The 25,403-nt window shown below is 44.9% G+C and overlaps 1 protein-coding gene across 1 annotated transcript in view; it reads right to left on the bottom strand.

Annotated features, from left to right (window-relative positions):
* LOC114108399 (heparan sulfate glucosamine 3-O-sulfotransferase 3B1) overlaps positions 1-15,572 on the bottom strand; it is a 41,042-nt gene extending 25,470 nt beyond the window's left edge. The window contains exon 1 of the mRNA XM_027956013.2: positions 14,584-15,572. Coding sequence (XP_027811814.1) covers positions 14,584-15,137 — 554 coding nt within the window. The 5' untranslated portion in view covers positions 15,138-15,572. The remainder of the gene's footprint in view (positions 1-14,583) is intronic.
* Between the last annotated feature and the right edge of the window lie 9,831 nt (positions 15,573-25,403).

Genomic DNA, 25,403 nt, shown 5'->3' on the forward strand with positions numbered 1-25,403 from the left:
TCCAGGTGCTTGGGGAGAGGGATGTGCTGATTTTGCAGTGAGAAGGAGTGGGTCTGAGGACACATGTCCATTTTCATGAGCAGCATCAGGACCAAATGCTTGTCCCAGTAACTCCAGCAGGGCTGAGGGCAGTTCCTCTTAGGAAACCACCTATGTGTTTTCTTGCCTTCTCTGTCTTGCAATTCAAATTATTTCATTTTCCTTAAAAATGCATGAGAAAAAAATTCAAAGATGTGTGCATATGCACAACTTGGGTAGAGCTTGTCAATGCATTTAGTAAGGGAGGCTCTGCTGGTCTGAAAAACTGCCTCTGGCCTGTGGGATGAAGGGCCTGTCTCTTAACGTGGCATATCAACCTCTCCACCTCTGACCCCTCTCCTCCCCAATCTCTGATGTCCTCTCTGCTCCATGCAATGAATTGCTGTTGCTCTCCAGGCTTCTCTGAGCCTGTTTCACATGAAGCTTCCCTGACCTTAATGATTTTATGAACTTTCTGGATGATCCTATTCAGAAACTCCTATCCATCCTTCAGAGCCCAACTCACTAGTAGCCTCTACTTTGGGATCCCCTACTCCTTGCTCTCGTAGCATTTCTCACTTTCTTCTATATACTGCTCACCATGGCCCCTCTACCAAGCATATGAGCTCCCCTAGGATTTAGACAATGGCTTAGCAGCTTGTTTTCTGCTTACTGTTCAACCCATTCTAAATGTTCAAGAATTGTCTAGTGAGGAAAACCATGAATGGATGGATAAGTGAATGAAAGGCAGACACATTATTTCATCAGGAGTACCACCTAGATGCTCTGGTCATGACCGGCAATAAGGCTGCCTTGTTATTGCCTGATTTTCACAAGGCCCTGCAGAAAGAGAAGGTAGGGATCAAATATCCCTTTAAAAGGTACGGTAACTTTATAGGAAGGGAAGTGTGATAAGAACGGAAAACTAGTGGGTACATGCAATAGGGGATCCTACCTCGGTGTGAGACTGTTCACCTAGACCATGTGCAATGACCTTGGGAAAGTCTCCCCCCTGAGCCAGGGCAGAGGTAGAGGTGAGGAGGTGACCCAAGCAGGTGTTAGAATTTCCCCAAATAGGAGGAGTCTGTGATAGTGCATCAGGAGATAATAGGATCATTGTAGCAGGCTTAGAGTGCTTCAGGGGAATCCAGATACTACTGCAACTTGGGGTTTTACACAAACAGGTAAATCGATCCCCATCTCCCTCTGTTAAAAGGTTCCACTTACCTCCTTTCCCAGTGACACCTAATCTGAAAGTTTCCTTTGATTCCGGTGCTCTGTGACTATAGAACACTTTTAAGTGTCCCCCCCTTGGCTCCAGACACAGAAAGAGAACGTGCATTTTTTTTTCTAACTTACTGTTAAAAAAATTGCTACCAATGTTTACATCTAGCATTCACCTTATTTAAGGAAGACTTCAACATTACATCCAGAGTGAGCAATCATCTCAGTGCAAGGATAAAACATATACAGACCACAAGAGAACTCCCTGCCAGGCAGGGTGGAGAAGACCTTCACCTTTTCTAACACTATCAAACATCTTGCTCTGTCAATACCACCAACACAGAGCACTTACTTACCCATGAAAACAGACACAGCTGTTTGGAGGAAAGCAGAACCTGCAATTAGCCTGCTTACAGAATAACAGCATGTGGAAGGCTACGAAAGAAGCACTCAGCAAGCTTGGACTTGAAATCCTAATCAGCAAGCCTGTTTCTCTGGCCTGGGCCTCAGCAACTTTCTAACCAGGGTCTTTGATTTACTACAATTCCACCTCTCATTCTTGATTCATTCACTTTGCAGCAATTATCTTGGGGGAAGAAGGAAGGGAGGTGTGGACCCACTAGGTTTGAGATGACATCCCATGAGGGAGATGTGTGGATTCTAACACAAGCAATAAGAGGGGGCAACCTGTTCCAAGAGTGAAAGTGGAGAGGGGTGGGGGAAGGGGGTACAAATGTACACAAAGGTACACAAGCACAAGCTCAGGGATCAAATTCTTAGAACTGCAAGAAACCCTGGAGACCTGCTCCACTGTAGGTCCCCTGCTCCCCAAATCCGCATTCAAACACCTCTCCACTGGATAATGAAAGGTATGAATGAAAAGAGGATTTTGTACACAACAGGAAATGTTAGTTGAAAAAAAAATTAAATACATTGTTTTTTCTTTTTAGTTACAGTACTTTTCAGAACCTTTAAGAGAGCTAACATGGAATCTTTTTTTTTTTCCTTTACATCACATAGTAATCTTTCCAGAACTTTCTGTTCTATAAAAAGAAAGGGGACCCATAGACTATCCACAAAGTGTCCTCAGGATAGAAATATAAAACCTGACTTGCTCAAGGTCATCAAGTGTTTGTAGCAAAGGGCTGACCTAAGAATTGGCAATTGGAGGGGGATGCAGATGGAAGAAGAGCCAATTAGGGAAATAAAAGAATTAAAAATCTGGGGGGAGCTAGGGATACAGTTCAGGGGTGGAGTGCTTGCCTAGCATGCACAAGGTCCCAGGTTCCCTCCTTAGCACGGTGAAAATAGAAGCTTGTTACTGAAAATGAATTTATGATAATGATTCTAATTATAAATAGCATCCAGCTCAGCAGACCTGCACAAAGCCTCTCCTGAGATCCCTATGAAGGTATAAAATGAAGTTAGATTTTAAAAGCCAATGCCAAAAATCTAACAAGAATGTCCATGATGAACTGGATTGAGGACATTCGATCCTGAAATGTGCATACCTAGAGTTTGTAGCTCCTCTTATTTGCCTGGTAACAAATAAATGAAGGGCACTAAGAAAGCTTGGAGACCTGCTTCACTACAGGTCCCCTGCAGTGATGGGAGCTATGGCAAACAAGAATGTGTCCCCATCCTCAGGTGCAGCAGTGTCCCCCAGCTAGCTGCTACCATGAGAAAGACAAGGTTACTCCCTTTATAAAAGAAGCAGCACATCTGGATCTATATGTGGAATCTCCTAGTTTGTCAATAATCCTGATAAATTTCCGTGCTTTTACAGGATTTCATTACATTAAATGGGACAATTATAAAACGAATCCGCAGTGGGAAGAGGCAGGATAGTGGCTGTCCTTAGAATGGGGACAGTAACCAGATGGGGTACCAGGGTAGCTTTGGGGGTTCTTGATTTTGTTGCTTATTACCAAATACCAATATGTTCACTTTGGGAAAATACATCAGACTGCATACTTCTGATTTGTATACTTTTCTCTAGGCATGTGAATAAAAGTTTGTCTAAAAGAAACCTACAAACTAGGTTTAGAGATGAAATGGTATGAAGTCTGAGATTTTCTTCAAATTATATCTAAAAGAGAGAACACATTTCCTTAGAAATGATGGAGGGAATCCTTGAGAAAGCTATCAAATATTACCATGTTGAGAAAAAGTGGTTACTGGAGTAAAATTCAAATAAATACCACACTGTCTCAGAAGGTCCCCCCCACCCCCACCCTGTGGAGAAAGAGTTCCACTGAGTGGTACTTGAAGAAGAGAAATGCTTTGTGGAAGGAACAGCACACACAGAGGGTCTTGGTGTGAGCAAGAATAGCACAAGAGCTATCTATGCTACCTACTTGTACACAGCTGCTGGGGACAGTATAATACAAGGTGTCTCCAACAGATGCAGATGAGGATGCTTAGGGTTTTGAACAACACCGTAGGGAAGCAACAGGCCACAAAGTGTAAAGTGGGGAGAATTTCAATGTGATCCTGATACAAGGATCCAAGCTTAGATAAAAGCTAATGCCAAGCTTGATTCCTAAGAATCCAAACAGTGTGGAAGTGGCCAGCAATAAAAAGGAACAGGTAAGAGGGAAGGGATGGGGACGGAAGGAGGCTGCAGTAGAGAGGGGTCAAGTGCACAGATGCTATAACAGAAGCAAGGTCTACAGGATGATGCCAAATGACAGGCTGGTGCATGGATGACATGGATGAAGACTGCCACCAACGACGTGGGTATGGAAGCCACAAAGACGGGCTGAGAAGTGAGCATGGGGATTAGAAGAAAATGTTAGTACAGAGACAGAAAAAGAGAAGGAAAATGTAATCTAGAGGAGAAGTTTATATGGAAAAGTCTTTGTCTTTGGGTGGGGAGACAATAGAAGAGATGGCTTGAACTGGCCCAGGAGGAACATCATGTCAAATTTCAGCAACCCACAAAATCTCTAGGTTGTGGAGTTCTAAAGGTCCCCAGAGAAGCCTTCTTTTCTTTGTATTCAAGAGGCAGAGTCACCAATAGCTACAGCTGGATGAACTCAGGCAGGCTATGCGAACTTCCTTCTTTGCAAAATAAGGGAAATCACAAGAAAGGATCAATGTTAAGATTAAATAAGTGCCTGGCCCACTTGCTTGCATATGGCAAGCCCCATTAACTGAACCTGAGGCTTTTTACCCCTATTGCACCTCAAAGTAACTAATAACTTATTCTTATCTCCTTACCTGGAAAGCTCCTGGAAAAGTAAAATTTAAAAAATCATATTTAAAATTTTGTATTATATTATCTCATGCTTCCTCCTTTTCCTAAAATGTTTTTAGATATCAGTAATCTGGCAGGACTAATGATCTGGTTTTTTTGTTTGTTTTGTTTTTAACACTCAGTGCTTAAAATGCTTTGAGACCTCTTTGAGGCTGTAAATTTTAATCAACTTCTTGACTCTTTTACTTCTTTAGCACTTCAAATGCTGTTTTGTATACCACCTGATAAAAGCAAATGCTCAAATGGGATTTTTAGGGAGGTGAAATTACTCTATGTGATACTTTACTAAAGGATACATGTCTTTTTATGCATTTGTCCAAATCCATAGCATAAAACACCAGCAGGGAACCCCAAATTCAACTTTCTAACAAATGGACCACTCTGGTGGTAAATGTTGGAAGTAGGGGGAGGCTGGGCATGTGAAGGGGTACGGGACAGACGGGGAATCTTTGTACTTCAGTTTTGCTTTGAGCCTAAAACTGCTCCAAAAAGTAAAGCCTAGTTTTTAAAAAGCAAGTACTAATAAATCCTTGTTGGTCACTGAAATAAAAATAGGTAAACATCATTTATAAAACTGTATTATGGCTGGGCATGGTGGCACATGCCTGTAAACCCAGTGACTCTGGAAGCTGAGGCAGAAAAATCCCAAGTTCAAGGCCAGCCTCAGCAATTTAGACCCTAAGCAACTTAGAGACTCTGTCTCAAAATAAAATTTAAAAAAAAAATTAAAAGGAATGTATTATTCATTGATTATATAAAAGGCTTAAAGTAGTCATCAATTGCTTCCTCATTATTTTGGGTCAATGATAAAGCAATGAGCACCTTCCTACCTCTCTGTCACTTTGCTCCACCTCTTCCCACACACCCACTCACCCACTTGGGGCTTCCTCCAAAGCTCTTAGGTGGGAACAGGATGTTTACTTCTTTGTGTATCTGTGTTAACTGGCAGCACTAGCATATGCTAAGTGCCTAGAGACTGGAACAATCAGACAGGAGGGCACCAGGGACCAGCCAAAGAGCACTTCAAGAGGAAGGATTGGGGGCTGGGGAGGGTAGGGGAGAGAAGCCGCTCATCTGGGGGAAGGCACCAGGAGCTATCTAGCGGGGAATTGCTATTCTCTAATTGTGTGCTGTGTGACGTCTCCCCAGGGAGACTGCACTTTAATGGAAGTATGGAATAAACCTTGCATTTCTTCAACATATCTTGCAATGATGTTGAATCTCTTGCATCTCTTCAACAAGCAATCCCTTATGTGTGTTTGTCGCCTTGTTCATACCCAGCATGTACCTATGCCCCCAAGAAAAAATCCAGAGAAAGGATTTGCTTCATTCAAATCCACAACAAAATTCTCAGTGCCACAGAATAAGTCCATCCTGAAAGAAAAAGGCTTTTGAGGGTTGAGGCCCTGGGGCAGCACTAGAAGGTGGTGAGCCTGTCTGTAGCCAGGAATGAGATCCCTTCCTGACCATCCTTCAGGTAGAGGGTGCAGAGAAGCTCAGAGGTTGCCCAAGGGGAAGGGGGAGTTGGAGGACCAGCACAGGGCCCCTAAAGGAGGTTGATCTCAGAGTGTGTATGAGGGAGACTCAGGGAGCATTGCAGATCTGGGGAGGGTGTACATAGGCCACTTGGTCTTAGTGCAGGTGAGATTGAGGAATCATTAGAAAGGGGCTTCATACTGTCATTTGACAGGCTATACTGTGGGAATGAAGCTATTTTCAATTAGTTATCCACCGAGTTTGCTGAATCACCTTCCAGGCACTCATTGCAGTAAGTTGGTGCACTGAAGACCTATCTTTCCTCCAAAGAAAAAGGGAGGGACGTGATAGGTGGAAACTCAAAGTATTCACCTCCCCTTTGTCTACTCCAAAAATTAAGGCCCTAAAAAGTCAGTGTGCTCTGCTCTTACAGAACCCACTCAGGCCACTACCCTAAAACTACCACAAATGCAAGGGAGATTTGCCTGCCTCTGTCCCACTGCTTACAGACACTCTAAAAGGCTGGGAAGTTTTTGCAGAAGGTGTAAAAAGGGCAAAGTGAAGAAAGGATGAGAGCACAGATAGATCAGCTGATAACCCAGGCTCAAAAAGCGAAAGCGCTTCAGAACCCATTTCTGCTCGATGAGACGCGAAGCAGCTGGAACAGCCAGGCCCACCCCGGCGGGGGCGGGACGCGCGCGCTCAGCCCGCCCCCTCGCTGGGACTGCATTTGTCCCCCGAGCAGCCACTCCGACCAGTCAGCGCCGGGACCAGTCCCGCCGGCTCCGCCCACCTCCAGCGCCGGCCACCGGAGCTGGCTCAGCCCAACAGGTGAGGCCGGAGCGCTTCCCTCGGGCAGGTCACGTGGCCATCGGCGGCGACCCTAGGGGCGGAGGGGCAGCCCCCACCCGTCTGCCGGCCCCGCCCCCAACACGGGCCCGGCAGGCCATCTGTCTCCGGGGCTCAGCGGTCCTCGGACCAGATGCATTGATCCCACGCGACACAAGTGCCATGCTGACTGATCCCCGAGGCCCGCCAGCCGCGGAGCCATTTTCTGTCCCCGGCAGCGCCCTGGGCCACCCTTCCAGAATGGGACGTCTACGGGAACGCTCTAAACTGCCAGAAAGAAACGGACACGTGGCAACCTCGGGGACCGGTCTGGGGCCATGTTGGACACTTCTGTCACCAGATCTGAATAAAAGGGTTGGGGGAGGCAGCTCTTTCCTCCTAACCCCCACTCTCCATTCATTAAATCAAAAGCGTGCGTGAAAAATCTGTTTCTTGTCACTTCTCTTCTCAGTGTGTTTTCACTCTGCATTTGCTCCCCCCACCCCACCTCCGCCCCATCTCATATTGCCCAGAACCATCTTTCAGCATTTTATGGCTTTCTAAGCCAGTGTAACCGTGCTAAGTAGTGGGGGGCAGAGACTCGGGAGAAAACGGGGATTCGGAGTCCTGTGCTCCAAGTTCCTCACGGACACACATGGAATCGTTCACCTTCTAGTCAGAGGGGCTTCAAAGTCTGACCCCTTGATGAGAAATAGTCCACCCTGGACGAAAACACCATCAACCTGAGGTTAAACCAGTCTTCTTCTTCTTTTTTTTTTTTTTTTTTTTTTCACATTTATCATATTTAGAAGAAAAATATTTTATTCCCACAACATATGGTGATTATTTTAATATCAATAAAATACAAGCTCCCCGACAGTCCTCTTTAACCATATCTATTTCTATAGCTCTGAACTCGTTTTATATTTATTGATGTAGTATTTGTAAATAATTATGATAGTCAATGATATTTCGATTTATGTATACATTGGGCAGTGATCAATTCATGACAGTTAGCACATCCATCACTTTAAATTGTTCTCTATTTGTGGGTACATTTGATTCCTCTTTTCTAACTCTTTTGAATATATTATGCATTATTAATTATACTCACACTGCTGTGCTACACTAGAACTACACTAGAACTTTGAGAGGCAAAGGATGTGCTGTACAACTTTGTTATTTAAACATGTTCCATCTGTGACAAAATGAAGTAAATTTTTAAAGGACACAGTATTTATTAGTATTAGTTTTAATACTAATCAAGTCTCAGGAATCTGTATTTAAAAGAATAATTTAAGATATATATATATATATATATATATATATATATATATATATATATATTTCACACACACACAGAGAGGAAATTAATACTACCCTTATTTATGTTCCAAAAAATTTAAAGATGGATGTTATTAGCATTAGGAAAATTCTAACACATAGCCCTTGGTTGCAATGAAAATTATTTATTATCATGTTACTAAGATGGTAATTGCTCCTTAAATCCTAAACTTTTCTTCAAATATCTTGAAAAGAAAAATCAGAACGAAAACCCCATCATGCACTAACATCAGTTTTACTTGAGGTTAGTTTTATTTTGGCATAGTTTGAGAGGAATATGAGAGTTTTCACAAGGTACTGTTTTAAATATAAAAAAAAAACGTTTCATGGTCTATGTACAATTAGTTTTCAAAGATATCAGTATCTCATTTCTTTTTGGTCATGGTAAATGTTTTCATTTGAGGTAGGCAGCATATTGTTTTCATTACCCTTGAAAATATGCCACATACTTGGGGAATTCATTTTGCTGGGATTCCTGACTATCTCAGCAGCCAAGGGCTGAAATTTCTCTGATGGTCTGAAATCATCCACTGTTAAATGAGAGGTAGGGCCCTATTTGGAAACTATTCACAGCAAAAGAAATGTTTATTAGGTTCTGAGTTTAGGGTGGACATTTTGTGTTTCTATCAATCAACTTAATTTCCATGTTCATACAGTGAGAACACAAAGTATTTTTTTAAAAAAACTACTGACATAGAAAACAATCTAAGTCTTATATTTTTAATTCTGAAGTATTAAATAAATGGCACCTCCTTAATTTCGTAAGAATAGCTGACTCGTAGGTTTGTTGTTTTAAAAATTCCTGGTGCACTTTTTAATTATAAATAATTTTAGTAACTAAAAGAGTCATTTTAATATAAAATGTTATGTGCTATGACATGTTTTAAACCAAAGGGCAAATTAGCATCCATTATTGGAAAAAGATTTTGTGACGTGTTGATCTTTCCAAATATTAAAAAAAATTTCAAACAAAATTAAAACACCAACCTAGAAAAACAGAAGCTGTGACAAGTCACCTTGAAATGTCAAACAATACAACTTTATCTGGGAAAATATCTTTCATAAATATTGATCTATATTAAATTATAACTTTTTAATAACCAGGTCCCATCAAAAAAGCAAAATCTGGTTTAGTCATCATTTAATTCCTAATTGTAACAGTCTATCTTTTTAAGAATGTTTTTTAAGGTATGTGCTGCAACCTAATTCTTAGAGCCTTATTCAATAATAAATGTATCATTTGGAAGATAATAAGTATAATTTAACTCATGCATTTCAGCATTTTATTTATCTAAAACAAATAGATTGCTATTAAATATTGACTATTTTATTAACTCAGAGCATCTGGGAAAACACTTATGATTAGGTTAATTTATGTTATATTTTCCCCTCAACTTGTAAAAGATTAATCAACCATTTTATGGTCTAATTTAGGTGCCTAATTAAAAACAGAGTTCAGCACATGCTACACTGTCTTGCTAATAAATCTTGACAGCTTTGTAACATAATGGTTTGTATTTCAAATTGTTGCATATAAATGTAGATCTTTGGTCTTCACCCAGCAGTTTGGAAGTGAGTTTCATTCTTGGTTTAAACTCCAGGAATGAATAAGTGCAATTATTTCAAAATGGAATTATCTCCAATAAGATCTTATCTTACATTTCCCTCAGTGAAGACAGGAACAGGCTTGGCCACCAGGTTTTTAGAAAAAAGACTGGGGAAATTCATTTTCTCAATATTCATTAAATTAAAAATATAGGGGAATTTTTTAAATTTTTATTTATTTATTTATTTTTTTAGTTATTACCCTTTGGGAGAGTTTTCTGCAGTTTCTGGGTTTTGGAATCTCATTCTAAAGAAATCTGCTCAAAGTATTAGTTATAATTGTCTCTTGGTTAACAAGTCCAATTTAATTACTTGATTTGGAGACACTATATATTTTTTAAATTGATTCCAAGGAGTTTGGGAACACATCACTTAACCTATGTCCTCTTAGACTTCCCAGCCTTAAAAAGGGCAAGTGGCAGAGCATAAATCTACTCTTCAGGAAGGATACTATATTTTCTTAGCCTCTGTACTTGAGGGATATTTTTGTCATTTTAATGACTCCTTTGATTCTAGCTGTCCTGTGCAGAAAAGTAAAAGTGTCACAGTAGTGTGATTATCCTCAATCTAGTGTATACCAACTTGGGATATTACCAACTAGTTTGTTTTGGAGTTGAAATTCTTTTAAAGTGAATGACAGCCAGTGTGGTGGCGCATGCCTCAGTGGCTCCAGAGGCTGAGGCAGGAGGATCACGAGTTCAAAGCCAGCCTTAGCAACTTAGCAAGGCCCCCTAATCCAGTTAGTGAGACCCTGTCTCAAAACTTAAAAAAAAAAAAAAAAAATTATAAAAGGGGGCTGGGGATGTGGATCAGTTGTTAAGGGACTCTGGGTTCAGTCTCTGGTACCAAAAAAGTAAATAAATAAAGTTAATGACAAAGTGAGCAATCCCCACTGAGATCACTGGAGGCAGTCTTTCAAACTCTTAAAGCAAATGCAGTTTTGAATTCAACATATATAACTAACACCGTGTTTTAGTCAACTTAGTGAGTGAGCATGACACAGGACAATATTTGGAGCAGGACTGCCTGGGTGGTATATTAGCTTTGCCACTTTCCAGCTGTGAGAGCTTGGGCAAGTTGCTTAACCTCTCTGTGCCTGTGTTTCCTCATCTGTAAAAATGCCTACTTCACAGGACTGTAATGAGGATTAAATTGCTAATCCTGTAAAACTTGAAACAGTGCCTGGCACACTGGGAAACAAGTGCCTGGCACACTGGGAAAAAACATTTAATGATACACACGCGCGCGCGCGCACACACACACACACACACACACACACACACACAGATTTGTTTAATGTTGGCCAAATCATAGAAATGTCAGTTTATTTTGTGCAACCAAAAATGGAAAGGGGAGTCAAGATGAGGCTCATATCTGTAAAATAAATAATAATCACTGAATATTTGGCTAAGTTAATCCCCAAACTAAGGTCATTAATATTCATAAAAATCTACCAAAACTTAAGAGGAAAAGGGAAATCTTAAAAATTATATGTGTTTGGCCATCCGAAGTTTAAATCAATCAAGGGTGAGTGGTTTCTCCACTTTTGCATTTGTTAGTTCCCCTGAACCACACCCTGCTATTTTCAGACACCATCACATCCACCGAGCTGAAGGTAAAGGCCAGGGTCACTACATAGCACCCAAATGTCTATCATTCCGTGAGGGCCTCATCAGCACTTGCTAAGTTTGGGAGTTTAATTCGAAAGAGCTGAATGATGAACTGGAAAAGTAAGCCCAGAAGAATCTGAATCGCAGACTAAAACAAACTCGAGTTCAGGCTCAGACAGCACGAATTAGCGCGTGTGATTTTTGCAGCGGTTAGGCAGTGAGTGCAAAGACTCCCACTCTCTGCCCAGTGGCGGGGTCAGCTCCGCGCTACCACCTCGGTGGTCTCCATCCAACCATGAACCTTCTTCATGTGGTTGATAGTGTCTCATTAGGACAAGTGGAAGGAGCTACAATCAAATTCCGAGACTTCATGCAAATCCGTCCAGGCCCTGGGCTACTGGGTTAGGCCACTGGCGGGGCTGTGGATCACCCCCATTAAACCCATTAACAACGGCTCAGACAGCCATGACCTGGTTCTGCAACAGATTAGGAGGCTGACCCTTGGGCTCAACCATCCAGGCTCATAGATTTTTATCTTAAATGCCTTTAAAATGTCTCCCTTTCTCATAGATTCTCATGTTGAGGACTTGTTTAAAACATTTTCGGAATTGCATCTTTCTTTCTGGTTAATTATTATTTATACTCTTCCCCAATTGGCCGCCTGAGCTTACCGACAGCTAAGGCACAATGGGGCAGGGATTTTTAGGTGGAGCAGGGATTTTTCGAGGAGAGGGAACTCCAGCGAGGGCGAAGGGTGAACCCCAAACATTGGCTCTTACGTATAGCACCCTGGGTCAGGCGTCCTAACGGTGTTGGGTTTAAAGTTAAAACGGTCACCTTCAAAATAACTGTTAAGTCCACATATTTGCTCAGAATATTTTAAATTAGTTTAGAATTTGTAATTAAGCAGATAGTATTTAAAATATTTAATTTCCTTAAAAACAAACAAACAAACAAACAAAAAAAAAACAAAAACCAAAAACGACCAACCCTGCGGCCAAGCCAGACACGCCTGGTGGGACAATCAGGGAACGCTGCGAGTTTGCAGTTTGCATCTCCCAGGTCGCGGCCGCGGGCTCTGTACCTCCTCTGGTACCTCCGCGTTGCGACAGTCCTGCTAGTCAGTTTTTTTAGTTAGATAGCTCGGAAGGATGATTAACCTAGCGCCTCTGGCGACTTGACCTAGCTCGCTCGGCCAAATGCAGCCACTCCCAGGGCAGCTCCCAGGCGAGGACCCGGACCGCAGCTCCCAGGCTGCGCTCCCGGCTGCAGGAGTGCGACCAGGGTTTCCAGCGCGACTTTATTCAGAGTTTTTGAATCAATCAAAAGGAACGTGGCAGGTGGAGGGCTGCCGCCTAGGAGATTTCGTGAATCTCCCTGTGGGGGATTTCCACAGCCTGCTCCAGGTGCTTCTAGAACTGACATCAAGGGTTCGGTTATTTTCCTTTCCGTTCCTCCCAACCCGGCCTTCAAGAGTGTCTGATCTCAGAAAATCCCGGGCTGCCTCCGGCTTTGTTGGGCTCCACCTTAGAAGGGCTCTCTAGTTACAGCCTGCCATCCCGCTCCACTCCCGGAACCACCATCCCGGGAGGAGGAGGGGTGGCTGTGGTGAAGAAATAACATCCAATCAATGACAATAGCTAACAATTAAAGAGGTCCCCAAGTGCCAGCCAAGCACCTGACTGCACCAATGCATTCACTTCCCGGCTTTGCGGAGAACCAGTATCATCCCCACTGCACGGATGAGAGCACCAAGGCTCAGAGTTCTCTAGTCAGGACGTGAATTCAGGCAGTGTCTTGGAAATAGTGAGAAGAGCGGCTGTCACGGCTGGCTAAACCTCTAGACTTAGGCAACTCCTGACAATAATAAAAAACATTAAAGACAATGAGTAGGGGGGAGGACGCGACTAGTCGGGGAAAGGAGCGGTTTTAATCCGTAAGGTCAGTCACTGTTTTTTTTTCCCCCCCCCATCCTATCCGGATCCAGAGAAATGCAGTAGAGACAGGAAGTGGGGTTCGGTTAGCCCTTTTGTTTTCTTAAGTCTCCAGCCTCTTTGAAGCTAACCGGTATTGGAAAAATGCCGGAGACTCGAGGGAGTAGTGTAGGCTGAGGGATGGTGACCAGAGAGATGGAATGAGGACCAGTGCCTGGGCCCATTAGTCAGAAAACCGGGTTTACGGAGCCTGCAGCCTGTCTCCCACCCCAACCACTCACCCCAAAAGACCAGTAGCTGGAGGGAAGCAAAAGGCAGAGGTCGTGATTATGACCTTGGGGCCGCTCTCCCTCTGGAACTGGACTCACAACTCTATTTGAGAGCACAATTTCCGGAAGCCGCGACTTCTAAGCAACCCTCATTTCTTGATCAATGGGCCCGAATATTCTTTGCGCCCTGACTTGTACGGGGGCGGCGGAGACCAGAGTTCCTGTCCCTGCACCAAGGCCTGGGAGGCGGAAACCTACGGGCTGTGCCTGGGGCGCTCCTGTTCCTTCAAAGCTGCGCGCCGCTAGGTCGGGCAGGCTGCAGTGCGCGCCTTTGCCCGACAGGGACCAGCACCGCTCCACGCTCCGCGCGCCACAGCCAACAGAGGCGCAGAGCCACCCTCCCAGCTCACCCTCCCCAGCCCTAGCAGCTCGCGAGCGCGGCGGGTCTGACCCCCTTCGGGTTCCGGTAACAAGGAGGACTGTAACAAAAAAGTTAACAGACTCTCAGCAGCCTTGGCAGGATGCCGTGGTCTCCCCCACCTCCCCATCTGGGGAGCAGAAGCGGTTCTAGAAGTTGGTCTAGGGAGGGACTGCTACCCAAGAGGCGTAGAACACTCCTCCCAGTGTCCCGGTCTCGGAGAGGAAAAAGAAAAAAACACTACCAACACTGGATTGATTCATGGGTGACACTGCCAGGGTTAGAAGATAGCCCGCTTCCCTAAGCGCTTTCCAATCGCTGCCACGCTTCCTTGCGACGAAGTCGCCTAGTTAATTTTTCAGGGCACCACAGACCACTGAGTTCTCCGTGAGAAGTTTCTGTAGGTGGTAGCCAGACCCGAGCAAGGAGTAACCTGGACCGCGCAGGGGCGGGATTCTCGACGCTACTAGCCTGCACTACGCGGTCATCCTCTGTCCCTCCCAGCCATGGTGGTCCCATGTTGTCCCCCAACCACCTTCCCAACATGTGCCATGGTCTGAGTCGCGGCCGGTGACCCTGGCCCCGTCAAATAACTCACCGGTACCAGGCTAGACCCTTGTCATAGCTGCGGTCGAAGAAGTGGGGCTCCGCGCCCACGGCGCGCACGTCGGGGTGCACGCGCAAGAACTCCAACAGGGCCCTGGTGCCGCCCTTCTTCACGCCGATGATAATGGCCTGCGGCAGCTGCTTGGTCCCTGACCCACTAAAGAAGCTGGAGATGGAGCTGGGGGAGTCAGGCGTTTCGCGACTCTGCTCTTCTAGGCTCGCGGCGCCCTCCGCCATCTCCTTGCCAGCAGCCAATGCCGTGGCCGGCGGTGCCCGGAAAGGCAACCTGGGGGGCGTCCCATTTGGAGCTGTGGCCAGGGCTGGCGGGGCGTGTGCAGTGCGAGACCCCGAACCCAACAGCAGTAGCCCGGGAGCGGCGGCGCAAGAGCCGGCGCACGAGTACAGGAACATGTAGAGCCAGACGCAGAGCATGGCGAAGAGCAGCGCGAGCTTCCTCCTCACCGGTGGCGGGGGCGTTGGAGGCTGCGGCAGGAACCGCCCGGGGACATCGAGGCAGGATCGGCCGCCGCTCAGGCGCTGCCCCATGCGATGCCCGCGGGCGCGGCCAGGGACATGGCTCAGCACATGGCGCAGGTCTGGCCGGAGCAGTGAGCACGGTGAGGGTCCCTTGACCCTCTGGAAGCCGGGCGGCTCGGTTTATTGCCCCCGCGTACCCGCGGTTGCCACTCCTGCTGCTGCTGCTGCTGCTGCTGCTGCTGCTGTTCCCCAGGTGGCGGCGGCAGCTGTAGCGGCGGCGGCTCTTGACATGTTGCCCGGGAGAAGCAGCAACTGGAACGGAAAGTCAGAGCAGCGGTAATTGCTGGTAGAAGGGCTGTTATTGCGGTGCCATGACCCGCGCTGGGCCAGAAGAACGCTGCACTCCCGCGCCCTGGTCACTCTGGACGGTGCGCACAGCCGCTCGCCGGGGCTGCCTCTTAGCAGTCCTGAGAACTAATCCTTGAGAGCAGCCCCGGCACTTGCCCGCAGAGGCTGCGGAGGAGAACTGCGCAGGAAGGGAGCTGGGGACTGAGGTGGAGTGGGCGGGACGGCCTTCGGGAGTGACAGGCCGTTCTACCTACCAGAAACCCGGAAGACCATGCAAATGCAGGCGCTTTGCGGAGGGCTAAACAGCCAATCTTCTCTCGGAACGTGGGGGTGTGGAAAGGGTTCGGGGCGGTGGAGAGTGGTTGGGGATTGTTATTGGCTGCAGGGCTCAAGGGGCGGTCTTAGAGAGGCGGGGCCAGGGACTGGTGACAGGAGCAGATGGTGGGAAGGATGCTGGAGTGACCAGACGCTGAGAGAAGTCCTAACCCACTGAGTGGTGCGCTCCCGCACCCGCGCGCCTTTCCGCACTCGCTCCCCGGAGCCAACCGTGGCTGTAGTTGCCTAGATGTCGGGACGTAAGTCCCCATCCAGATGTTTCTTAGGCAGGTTCGGGATGTGTATGTGTTGCAGTCAGGGTTGGAGGAGGGAAAACTGGGAGAGAGAGGCACCAGCTACCCAAACCGCCCATCTCACACCAGAGACGCAGAGACGGGGCCCTTCCGGGAGAGGGACAGGTTTAAGAAGTTTGAGGGAGAAGTTTGTTTGGAAATCGCTGACAACTCCCTCCCCCAGGTCTTTCCCCTTCATTCTTGGCCAGGCGTGATCTCCCCTGGCCTGCCCGTGAACTGGGATCGGCGTAAACTGTCCTCAAGACAAATCTCCAACCTCCCAAGCTGGTTGGGGAGGGGGAAAGGAGAGAAGGAAAAAATAACAGGGAGATAGAGTCTGATTTTTAAAGTTTCCTGGTTGAAACATGTGAGTTACGCATGGGAGACTTTATCTGTATATGACTTTGTTGAAAACTTTAGGTTTGAGAAAATATTCTCTTCCCTTTTTCCTGAATAAATATTAGAGCCAACATTCACCACCCCCCCCCCCTCCAATTAGGAAACAATGGCTGACATATGGCACTGCTTGTTAGGTGTCATTTTTCGCCACCAACTTTTTTGTTAAATTCAAGCGCCAACTTGGAGCAAATCAGTTGACCATTAAATGAGACGCAGTTATTAAACAGCCAAAGTCTACTCCAAGCCGCCCTACCCCGCGTTCTCTTCCCCGACTGGGAAGCGGGTCTTCATGGCAACCTACCAGCTCCCTGGAGGGAAGCGCGGGCGAGAGGTGCCTCACTCTTGCTAAATTCTTGCACAGGCATTTGGAATTAGGAAGTTCGAGATTCTCAAGTTCATCGCGGTCGTGTTCAGGAAGTTTTTGATGCCTGCAACCGTGCCTCTGCGGGACCAGCTGGCCTCCAACGCCCGGCTGCCCGCAGTTCCGGGACAGAACGCTCCTTCTGACTCCAACCCCAGCTTGGCCCAGTGGCTGAGTGTTGCCCACTAGGTGACCTACCGAGAGCCGCAGCCCACGCTGGAATTCACTGTCAGCGCAGGCGGGCACAACCGATCGGACCTAACCCTGGTCTCTCTACCGCTCTATAACGGACCAGCCGCTGGAGTAAATGTCACGGACACTCTCCCTCCTGGAGTAAATGTCTCCAAGCATCCCAAGTAGCTGCAGCCCATCCCTGGTCGGTTCCCCACGGTCAGGAGCAAGCCGAGAAGGCCAGTTTGGCTTTAGCATCTCGGGCTTGAAAATGTGCACGAGCGAAAACTGTGACCAGAGGAGGATTCGGACCACGCGACCCACGAGCCCCCGTTGGGCTCCGCGTGATCTCTTTGTAACTAAGTTAAGTCCAAGACATTTTTTCCTGCAAAATTGTTGAAGGGGAAATAATTTAGAGGATAGGTTTCTCCTCCACCCTTTATATCCGCAGCTAGAACTGCACAATTTTTTCCCCTCTCCCTGGAACTTTTTTTTTTTTTTTAATTTGGAAGTGATCTAATCGCCCTTAATTTTTGACTTAATTAATTTATTATTAGTTTATTTTAAACTTCTAAACATTAACGCAAATATTTCTTAGAACTACTCCGAATATTTTGAAATGGGGTGAGGGAGATGTTCCTGTCCTGAAGGGTGTATCTTCAGATTAACATTATTTAGGCGGGAAATAAAGTTACTCATTTGTATGTATTCAGGGAGTTGTAGCTCCCATGTGGCTAGCTTCAGGCCTAATTGGGTGTGAATAAAAATGGTCTCTGTCCTGTGGGTTAAGCCAAGCCCTTTGAGTGATTACAAATCGAGGCTGCCGGATATATTTGGGGTTTCTTTTTTTCCGGAGGTGGAGGGAGGAAGGCAGGGAGTGGAAGCAAAGACGTGGGCGTCGGAAATTGAGCCGAGTGCTAAGCGGAGCTCCGCGCCCCAGAGCTAAGTCTCTGCCTGGGCCCATCCGGCGCCCCTTCAATCCTCACTGCCTCCAACAACGAAGTGGTTGGTGGTGAGCGCCACGCTTTGGGGCCTCTGCAGTCTAAGGTCGGCTGGTGAGCCAGGCCCTGGACAGCGGTGTCGGAGCAGGATCTGGCTCCCGACCCGACACTTTGGTCTTTTTGCCCACCCGCAGGTCCTCCTACAGCGCTCCGAAGTTCCAGGCTGTGCCCTTAAGTCCTCACGTGCGGCGGCCGCTCTGCGTCTACCCTTGGCAAACGCCATTTCACCCACGGTGCCATCTGCCAGATGGGGAACCTGAGGCTTTACCTGGGTAGAGCTGGTAACACAAGCTGGCTGTGATCCCAGTTTGCGCCTCTACTGTTAACTGTTGCTCAGCAGTGTGGCGTTTTCCCCAGCCTTGGAGCCTGGGCATCAGCAAAGCGCCACCGCCAAAACCGAAAGAAAACTTTATCTTTGATAAACTTATTAAATTTTTTTGCATTCAGAAAATACGGAGAGAATTCAATTTCTCGCATACTTGTCTGGATCGTTTTATTTTGGGTTTGTTCATTCGGAATTACCTAAAGGGGGTGCACACATAGGGTCTCTGAGGGTTCTAATCGGGGTAGCAGCCGATCTTCTTTCCCTTTCCCCCCAGGTTCTGGTGCTAACAACCTGTTGTGTGACCCCCCCCCAAAAAAAAAAAAAAAAAAAAAAAAAACGTATCACTCTCTGGTCCTAAAATTTCTCGTGTGTAAAATGTCGAATTTGAGCCCAAACATTCCCGCAATACTTTCGGCGTGAAGTTTCTTCCATTCTAGGCTGAGGATAGTTGGACCAAGCAGCTGCTGGAGCCTTCCCGCCAGCCCCACCTGGCGACTAGCGGTCTTCCTGATCCCTGCGGAATCGCAAAGCAGGCATTTCCTGGGCTGCCTGCTCCCGTGGCCTCTGCCTCAGTTCCTGCCACCGGAATCCGTACCCTCTTGCGGTTCCTGCAGCCAGCCAGGCGGCCCCCTTGGGGATACCAGTTTGGAGCTCGTTGCGTCCTGGTCTCCACCGCGCGGCCGCCGCTCCAATACCCGCCCGCAAGGGAGCGCTCTGTTCGCGCCTCCTTGCTGCTGGGTGGCAGGGACAGGAGGTGGGGAAGCGTGTGACCAGCGTCTTACCAGCGCACAGGGAAGGGAACTTTCCCCTCGGTTTGGACTCCTGTCCCTGCGACATCCATAGCCTCCAGGATTTCGTGGGCGCCACGGTACCCCCTTTTCTCCAGGCCAAAGGCATCATTTGGCGTTTAAGGGATCACTGACCAGAGGCGGGCATTTGCCTGGCTCTGGGGCTGCAATTAGCCAGACCTCAGGGATAAGAATTCTACGAGTGGCAGAAGGGCTTCACGGAAAGTAAAGAATCTCTTCCCAGCAGTGAACTCCCACTGCACCCAGTGGGACCCTCAGCCCTGATTCTGGGCATGAATGTAGCACATGGTCACAGAAAGGATTGCTGTTAATGAGAAATTACCTGCCAACCACACCACAGAGATGCTTGCCCTTGTAAGTAAAACAAGTTTGATGCCCAGATTGGCTTGGTGACTTGTGTTAAGAGGAGTAAAGATTAACACAGATTCCAAATCCTTCCTCCATGTTGTCCCAGGAGGTTCCTTTACCCTGGAGAACAGGGCAGGGATTGGGAAGGTGGAGCTCTGACAAAAGTATTTATTCCCCATGCCTAGTTGTTATCAGGTTCTGATAGAAGGTTCAGGCCTGGGGTGGAAAGACAGCTTCCCCTTGCCAGAGCCAGAGTGCTGTGGCTCTGTTCTTCCTGTGTTCTCTCATCCTCCTTCACTTTTGTAAGTAAGTACCCTTTTTATTATATTCTCCTCAAATTACCCACTTGGAAGGTGCTCTCTCTTTTCTGACAGGACCCTAACATATGCTACAACAGAGCTGCATTGATTTTTCCTAATCTGACTCTCAAACATTGGCTGTGTGACTTTGGATAAGTTTCACAACCCTTCTGAGCCTCAGTATTACTTTCCAGCAGTGGTCCTCCATTCACCTTTCTCTCCTATAAATACCCTCAGACCCACTCTTCCTCGATTCTATTTTCCTAGCAACAGAAATCCTCCAGGGCAATTCTGTCTTCAGGATCCCTGGCCTGACCTGCTGAGATGATGGAGGAAAATATGTTCAGGAGATAACTGATCCTACTTTAATCTTCCCATGACAGACTTCCTATGGACATATAAAAATGTGCTGCAACTCTATTGTCTCTAGGATGCTCTCTTGCTCAGAGTCTGCGACAAGCATTTTTTTGATTTCTTTTTTTTTTTTTTTCTTTCTTTCCTTCCCCCACCCTCATCCCCATACTGGGGCATTGAACTCAGGAGTGTGTACAACTGAAGTACATTCCCAGCCCTTTTTATTTTGAGACAGGGTCTTGCTAAGTTACCCAAGCTGGCCTTGGACTTTGGATCCTCCTGAGGAGCTGGGATTATAGGCATGCTCCACTGAGCCTTGCTTGAAACAAACATTTCTTAACATGCTCTCCTACAAGAGGTAGCATTTAAGAACATGGATGCTGCTGGAATATTGTGTATTCTTTCTACCAACAACCCTCCACACTAGCAGGCACCTGCCCCAACTCCCACTTCCCCCTGATCATGGTAGAGGAAACAGAAGGCTAGCCTAGACAGAGAATGACACCTTCTAGGGCTCTGGGTCTCAGCCTTTATCACCTCAAGGATGTCTCTTCCCCACTCTTTGCCTCTGAGTCATCAGTCTTCCCCTGTGGTGACACTGACCCTGTCGGTAAAGGACTTGCTGTCTCAGATGCTGGCAATACATACTATCAGCACTTAGCCTGCAACTGTCTGTCCCTACATGATTGCAGAGAGTTGCAACCACTGTATATGTTCTATCTGTATCCATGGGCTGAAGGGCATGTCCCTTCCCAGGGTGGCCCTAGACAATGTCTCATGGCCTGGTCATCTCAGCCCAACTCCAGACATCTGTAAAGGGCTGTCTAAGCTCCAGAGCTTCTTGTGGGCTTAGCAAAGGATGCTGGGGCTGTAACATACCTGGGCTTCTCCTGAAGCCCACACCTGTTTCCTCCTTGTCCCTTCTATAAGTGTTGATCCCAAGGGCATTCCTTAATATGTACCCTGTACACTTTCCTAAAACTCCAACCTTTGTCCTTCTCCCTTTGTGGTGTGACTCCCATTAGCATCCAAACACACTCCCATTTTGTTTGTTCTTCATAGCAAATTCTATGTATAGTTGGTCTTTTCACCTGTTATTTCCTCTTTATTAAGCTACGTTTATTCTTTTTACATTTTGATTGATTTATTATAATTATACATAATAGTGGAATTCATTGACATATTTGTATATACACAAACTTAATAAAGTTCATGAATTTTATTAGTACTTCCCCTTTCCCTCTCCTCCCTCTCTGTGATTCCCTTCATCTATTGATCTTCCTTCTATATTTTTGAAATGCTTTTAAATTGGTGCATTATAATTATATATAAATTGGGATTCATTGTGATATTGTTGTACATACACATATTAAGCTACTTTTATTCTTCCTGTTTTTGTTTGTTTTGGTACAGGGGATTAAACCCAGGAATGCTGTACCACTGAGCTATATTCTCAGCCCACCCCCACCCTTTTTTTAAAAAAAAAATTTGAGACAGGGTCTCACAATTTGCTGAGGCTAATCTCTAATTTGCAATCCTCATCTCAGCCTCCCAAGCCATTAGGATTACAGGCATGTGCCACTGCACCCAGTGTACTTTCATTCTTTAATACTAGAAAAAAAAATAAGGCACTGAAAAAAATTTGTAAGAAATACAGAGTATGCCTTTCTAGGACCCGAATCCTAAATCTCTCTCTCTCCAGAGGCAACCGTTGTTGTCTAACATATTGCTAAATATGTTATGCAAATAAAAGCAAAAATGTGTACATTACCCCTCATTTTTTTTTCAAATGGGAACATTAAATAGCAATGTTCTACCAAGCCATAAGTAACTATTCCCTATCAGTGTGTATATATTTTAAATGCTAATATAGATAACTTTAATTAAAAATAAATTAATGATTCAAGTTATAATCATCTCTTTATCCTGGGAATATGCTTTTCTAAAAGTACTTCTAAAGTTAAAAATAAAAGAAAAAAATACAAGTGTCTTGAATCGTTTCCAAAAATTAGATATTATACAGTACATTAGTACTTATTCACTTCTTGTTTTGAAAAATGGGTAAAGGAGTACATTTATACCTGCTTTCATTCCTCCAAGTTTGAAGACATTAATGTATGCTTTATTTTATCAAGATTGATAATATTTGCACTCAATTATAACCCCATGGTCTCTCTCTACCTTAGTTTTATTTTTATGTGATTCAAAGGAGATAAGAAATCTGAGAGCTTCCTTTTGCATACATTAGAGTTGACTGGAATTCATAGAATAAGAGGTTACTGTTGCTCATCATAGTTGTTTTGAGAAGTATTCATAGATGCTGTACTTCTTAAAGTCTTATCTGCTTGAGTGTTTCTGCCTTTTTATACATGATGAAAGTTCTAGACCAGTAGAAAATTCATGTATTTTTTTTTCCACACAGAATTTTATGAAACTTGTTCCATTCTCTATTGGCACAGAATGTTGCTAGTTCATTCTTTGTATCCATTCTGCAATTCAACACATCTATTGATTACTATATTTGGTATACAACCACTGTATATGTTCTATCTGTATTCATATGCAGATGTCATAGAATGTTGCAAGTACATTCTTTGATTATATCTATTCTGCATCCTAACATGTCCACCAATTATCCTATTATGGCATATAACCAATGCAGATATTATATCCAACATCACTAATTTTTTATGTTTATTTGCATGCCTCGATTGTTTAATTTTTTTCAATAATCTCATGTTTCTGGGGGCTATCTGTTCTATCTGTTCTTACCTGATAATATATAGCTGGGGAAGAACAAAACCCTAGGCCCAAGCCTGTGCCCTCCATGGGTTTTCTAGTGTGGAAGAAAACTCTGGGGTTATAGAGAAGGCCCAACTACTACCTATATAGCTTCTTGGCCTCTCATCTTCAGATAATGCCACTTCTCAGGGAAACTCCAAGTACCTGAGCTTAGGGTGCTATGATTTTTAGGTCCTGCTTGCTTACATTGTAATTGCACATCAGGGGAAGGGGTGGTGGACAGATAGAAAGAAAGGAGCTCCTCCTGACCCATTTCCTATTATAGCAACTGTCCCTCTTCTACTCTAGGCTACCATTTTCCTCCTTGCTATGGTGTGAATATCCCCTGCCCCCACATAGTTCGTGTGTTGGAAAAACTAAACCTCTAATGCAGTAGGGTTGAGAGGTGGAAACATGAAGAGGTGATATGGTCATGAGGCTCTGCCGCAGTCTGGCTGGGCACAAATCACGAGCCACTGAAGCAGGAACAAACTTTATTTTTAAACTGCAGGAAAACACTTCACACAGCTCCCGGGGAATCGTCCTGAACGCCACGAGGCTTGTCCAGGAACCCCCAGCCGGAAATATCTCTCCCGGAAATCCCTCCTCCTGCACTTCCCCAACCAATGGGAACTCTCGGGGAATCCCCGGAAATCCCCACGAGAACTCCAAAATAGTGCGAGAACTCAAAAGTTGTGGCAGAGGCGGATAGTAATGCCTCGCCTGTCAATCAATACTGTTGGCAAAATGCCAGGGGCCATACAGACTCCGCCGTGGCTCTCAGCAAGGCTCATGAATTGACTGATAACTTTATTGTAGGAGTAGGTTCTTAATAGAAGGATGAGTTTGAGTCCTTTCCCTATTTTGTGTGCATGTGATCTCTTGCCCTTCTGCCTTCCAATATGGGATGATGTGGCAAATCGGCCCCTACCAGGTGTGACCCTTTGATTTTGCTTGGATCCCAGTCTCCAGAACTGTAAAAACTCAATTTCTGTTTTTATAAGTTACCTAGTTTCAGGTATTCTTCTATAGTACCAAAATGGACTAAGATACTCTCCACAATGAATCATAAAAAAACCTATGTTCCTAAGGCGTTTTCTATGTTTCTTCCTCCCTAAAGTCTGAGATTTTGTATTTCTGCAGAATCTTCAGATTTAAATTCAAGTGAAGGAGCTTACAATATGTACTTGTCTGAAACTTTAACTCAAATTATTTGCTGCTTTTAAGGTTGAACAACTTCACTAGTTTACATACTGATATTGACTACATATTTATATTTTATCTTGTTCTATCTTTCAGAATTCCAATTATGTACACATTATATCTCCTTTGTCCTTTATACCTACACCTTCCTCTATAATAACTTTAAACCTTAAGTGTTTTATTGTTTTTAATGTGTGTTTGGTTTCTTTAGCCTATCTAGTTGATCACTGAAAAATTCATTTCTTTCCTTCTTTTTAAATTTCATCTTTTTCTTCTCTTTCATTCTTTTCTGACCTCTCTCACAGCTTGCTATTCTGTGTCATCTGTTGTTTTATCACATTTTATTTGAAACATTGAATCTACTCTGTGATTTCATTTGCTTTTCAGAAGGATCATGTTATTTGTAATTCACTAAGAGTTTCAGAAATTATTCTTACTCCTGTTTTCAATTAGTAAGTTTCACTTTTTAGAGCAGTTTATAGAAAAAATGGAGTGGAAAGTATAGAGTTCTCATATATTTTTCTAACACACACAAACACACACACCCAAATATAGTTTCTCCAAATTTTAACTTATTGCATTAATGGGTACATCAGCTACAATTAATGAGCTCATAGTTTATTAACTAAAATCCATAGTTCACACTAGGGTTCGGTCTTGGTATTGGACATTTTATGTTTTTTGACAAATGCATAATGATGTGCCCACCATTTTAACCTTCAGAATGATTTATGCCCTAAAAAACTCTATGTACTCTGACTGTTCATCCCCCTTCCCACTAACCCCTGGCAACCACTGATCTTTTAAGATATCTCCATATTTCTGCCTTTTCCAGAATGTCACTGCTATGACTTGAAGGTTTTCCCCAAATTTACGTGTTAAAATGTAGAGGCCAATGTGATGTGTTGGGTGATGGAGCCTTTAGGAGATGATTGAGCCATAAGGGCTCTGGCCTATGAGGAGATTCAGTGCCCTTAGGAAAGGGCTTGACATAGGGTCTCATCCTTTTTCACCCCTTCCATCCCTTCCACCAGGTGAGGAGCAGCTCTCTCAGACACCTGCCAGCGTCTGGGCCTTGGAATGTCCCCGTCACCTTCTTAATAATGAAAGAAATAGTAAATTTTCATTTGAAGTCACTAAGTTTTGAGGTGGCTTCTTATAAAGCAATTGATAATAGGAATAGTGCATATCCTTAAATTTGTTTTAGAAATATGCAAGTCAGTCATAATTTTTCAAAAAGTTGGTTGTATATAGATGTATTTTCACCATCTTATAAGTCACTCTAATTCCTTTTTTTTCTTTTCTAAAAACTACTTTATCTAGAGACT

The sequence above is a fragment of the Marmota flaviventris genome, chromosome 17, assembly GCF_047511675.1.
Source record: "Marmota flaviventris isolate mMarFla1 chromosome 17, mMarFla1.hap1, whole genome shotgun sequence".
In the NCBI taxonomy this organism is placed as follows: Eukaryota; Metazoa; Chordata; class Mammalia; order Rodentia; family Sciuridae; genus Marmota; species Marmota flaviventris.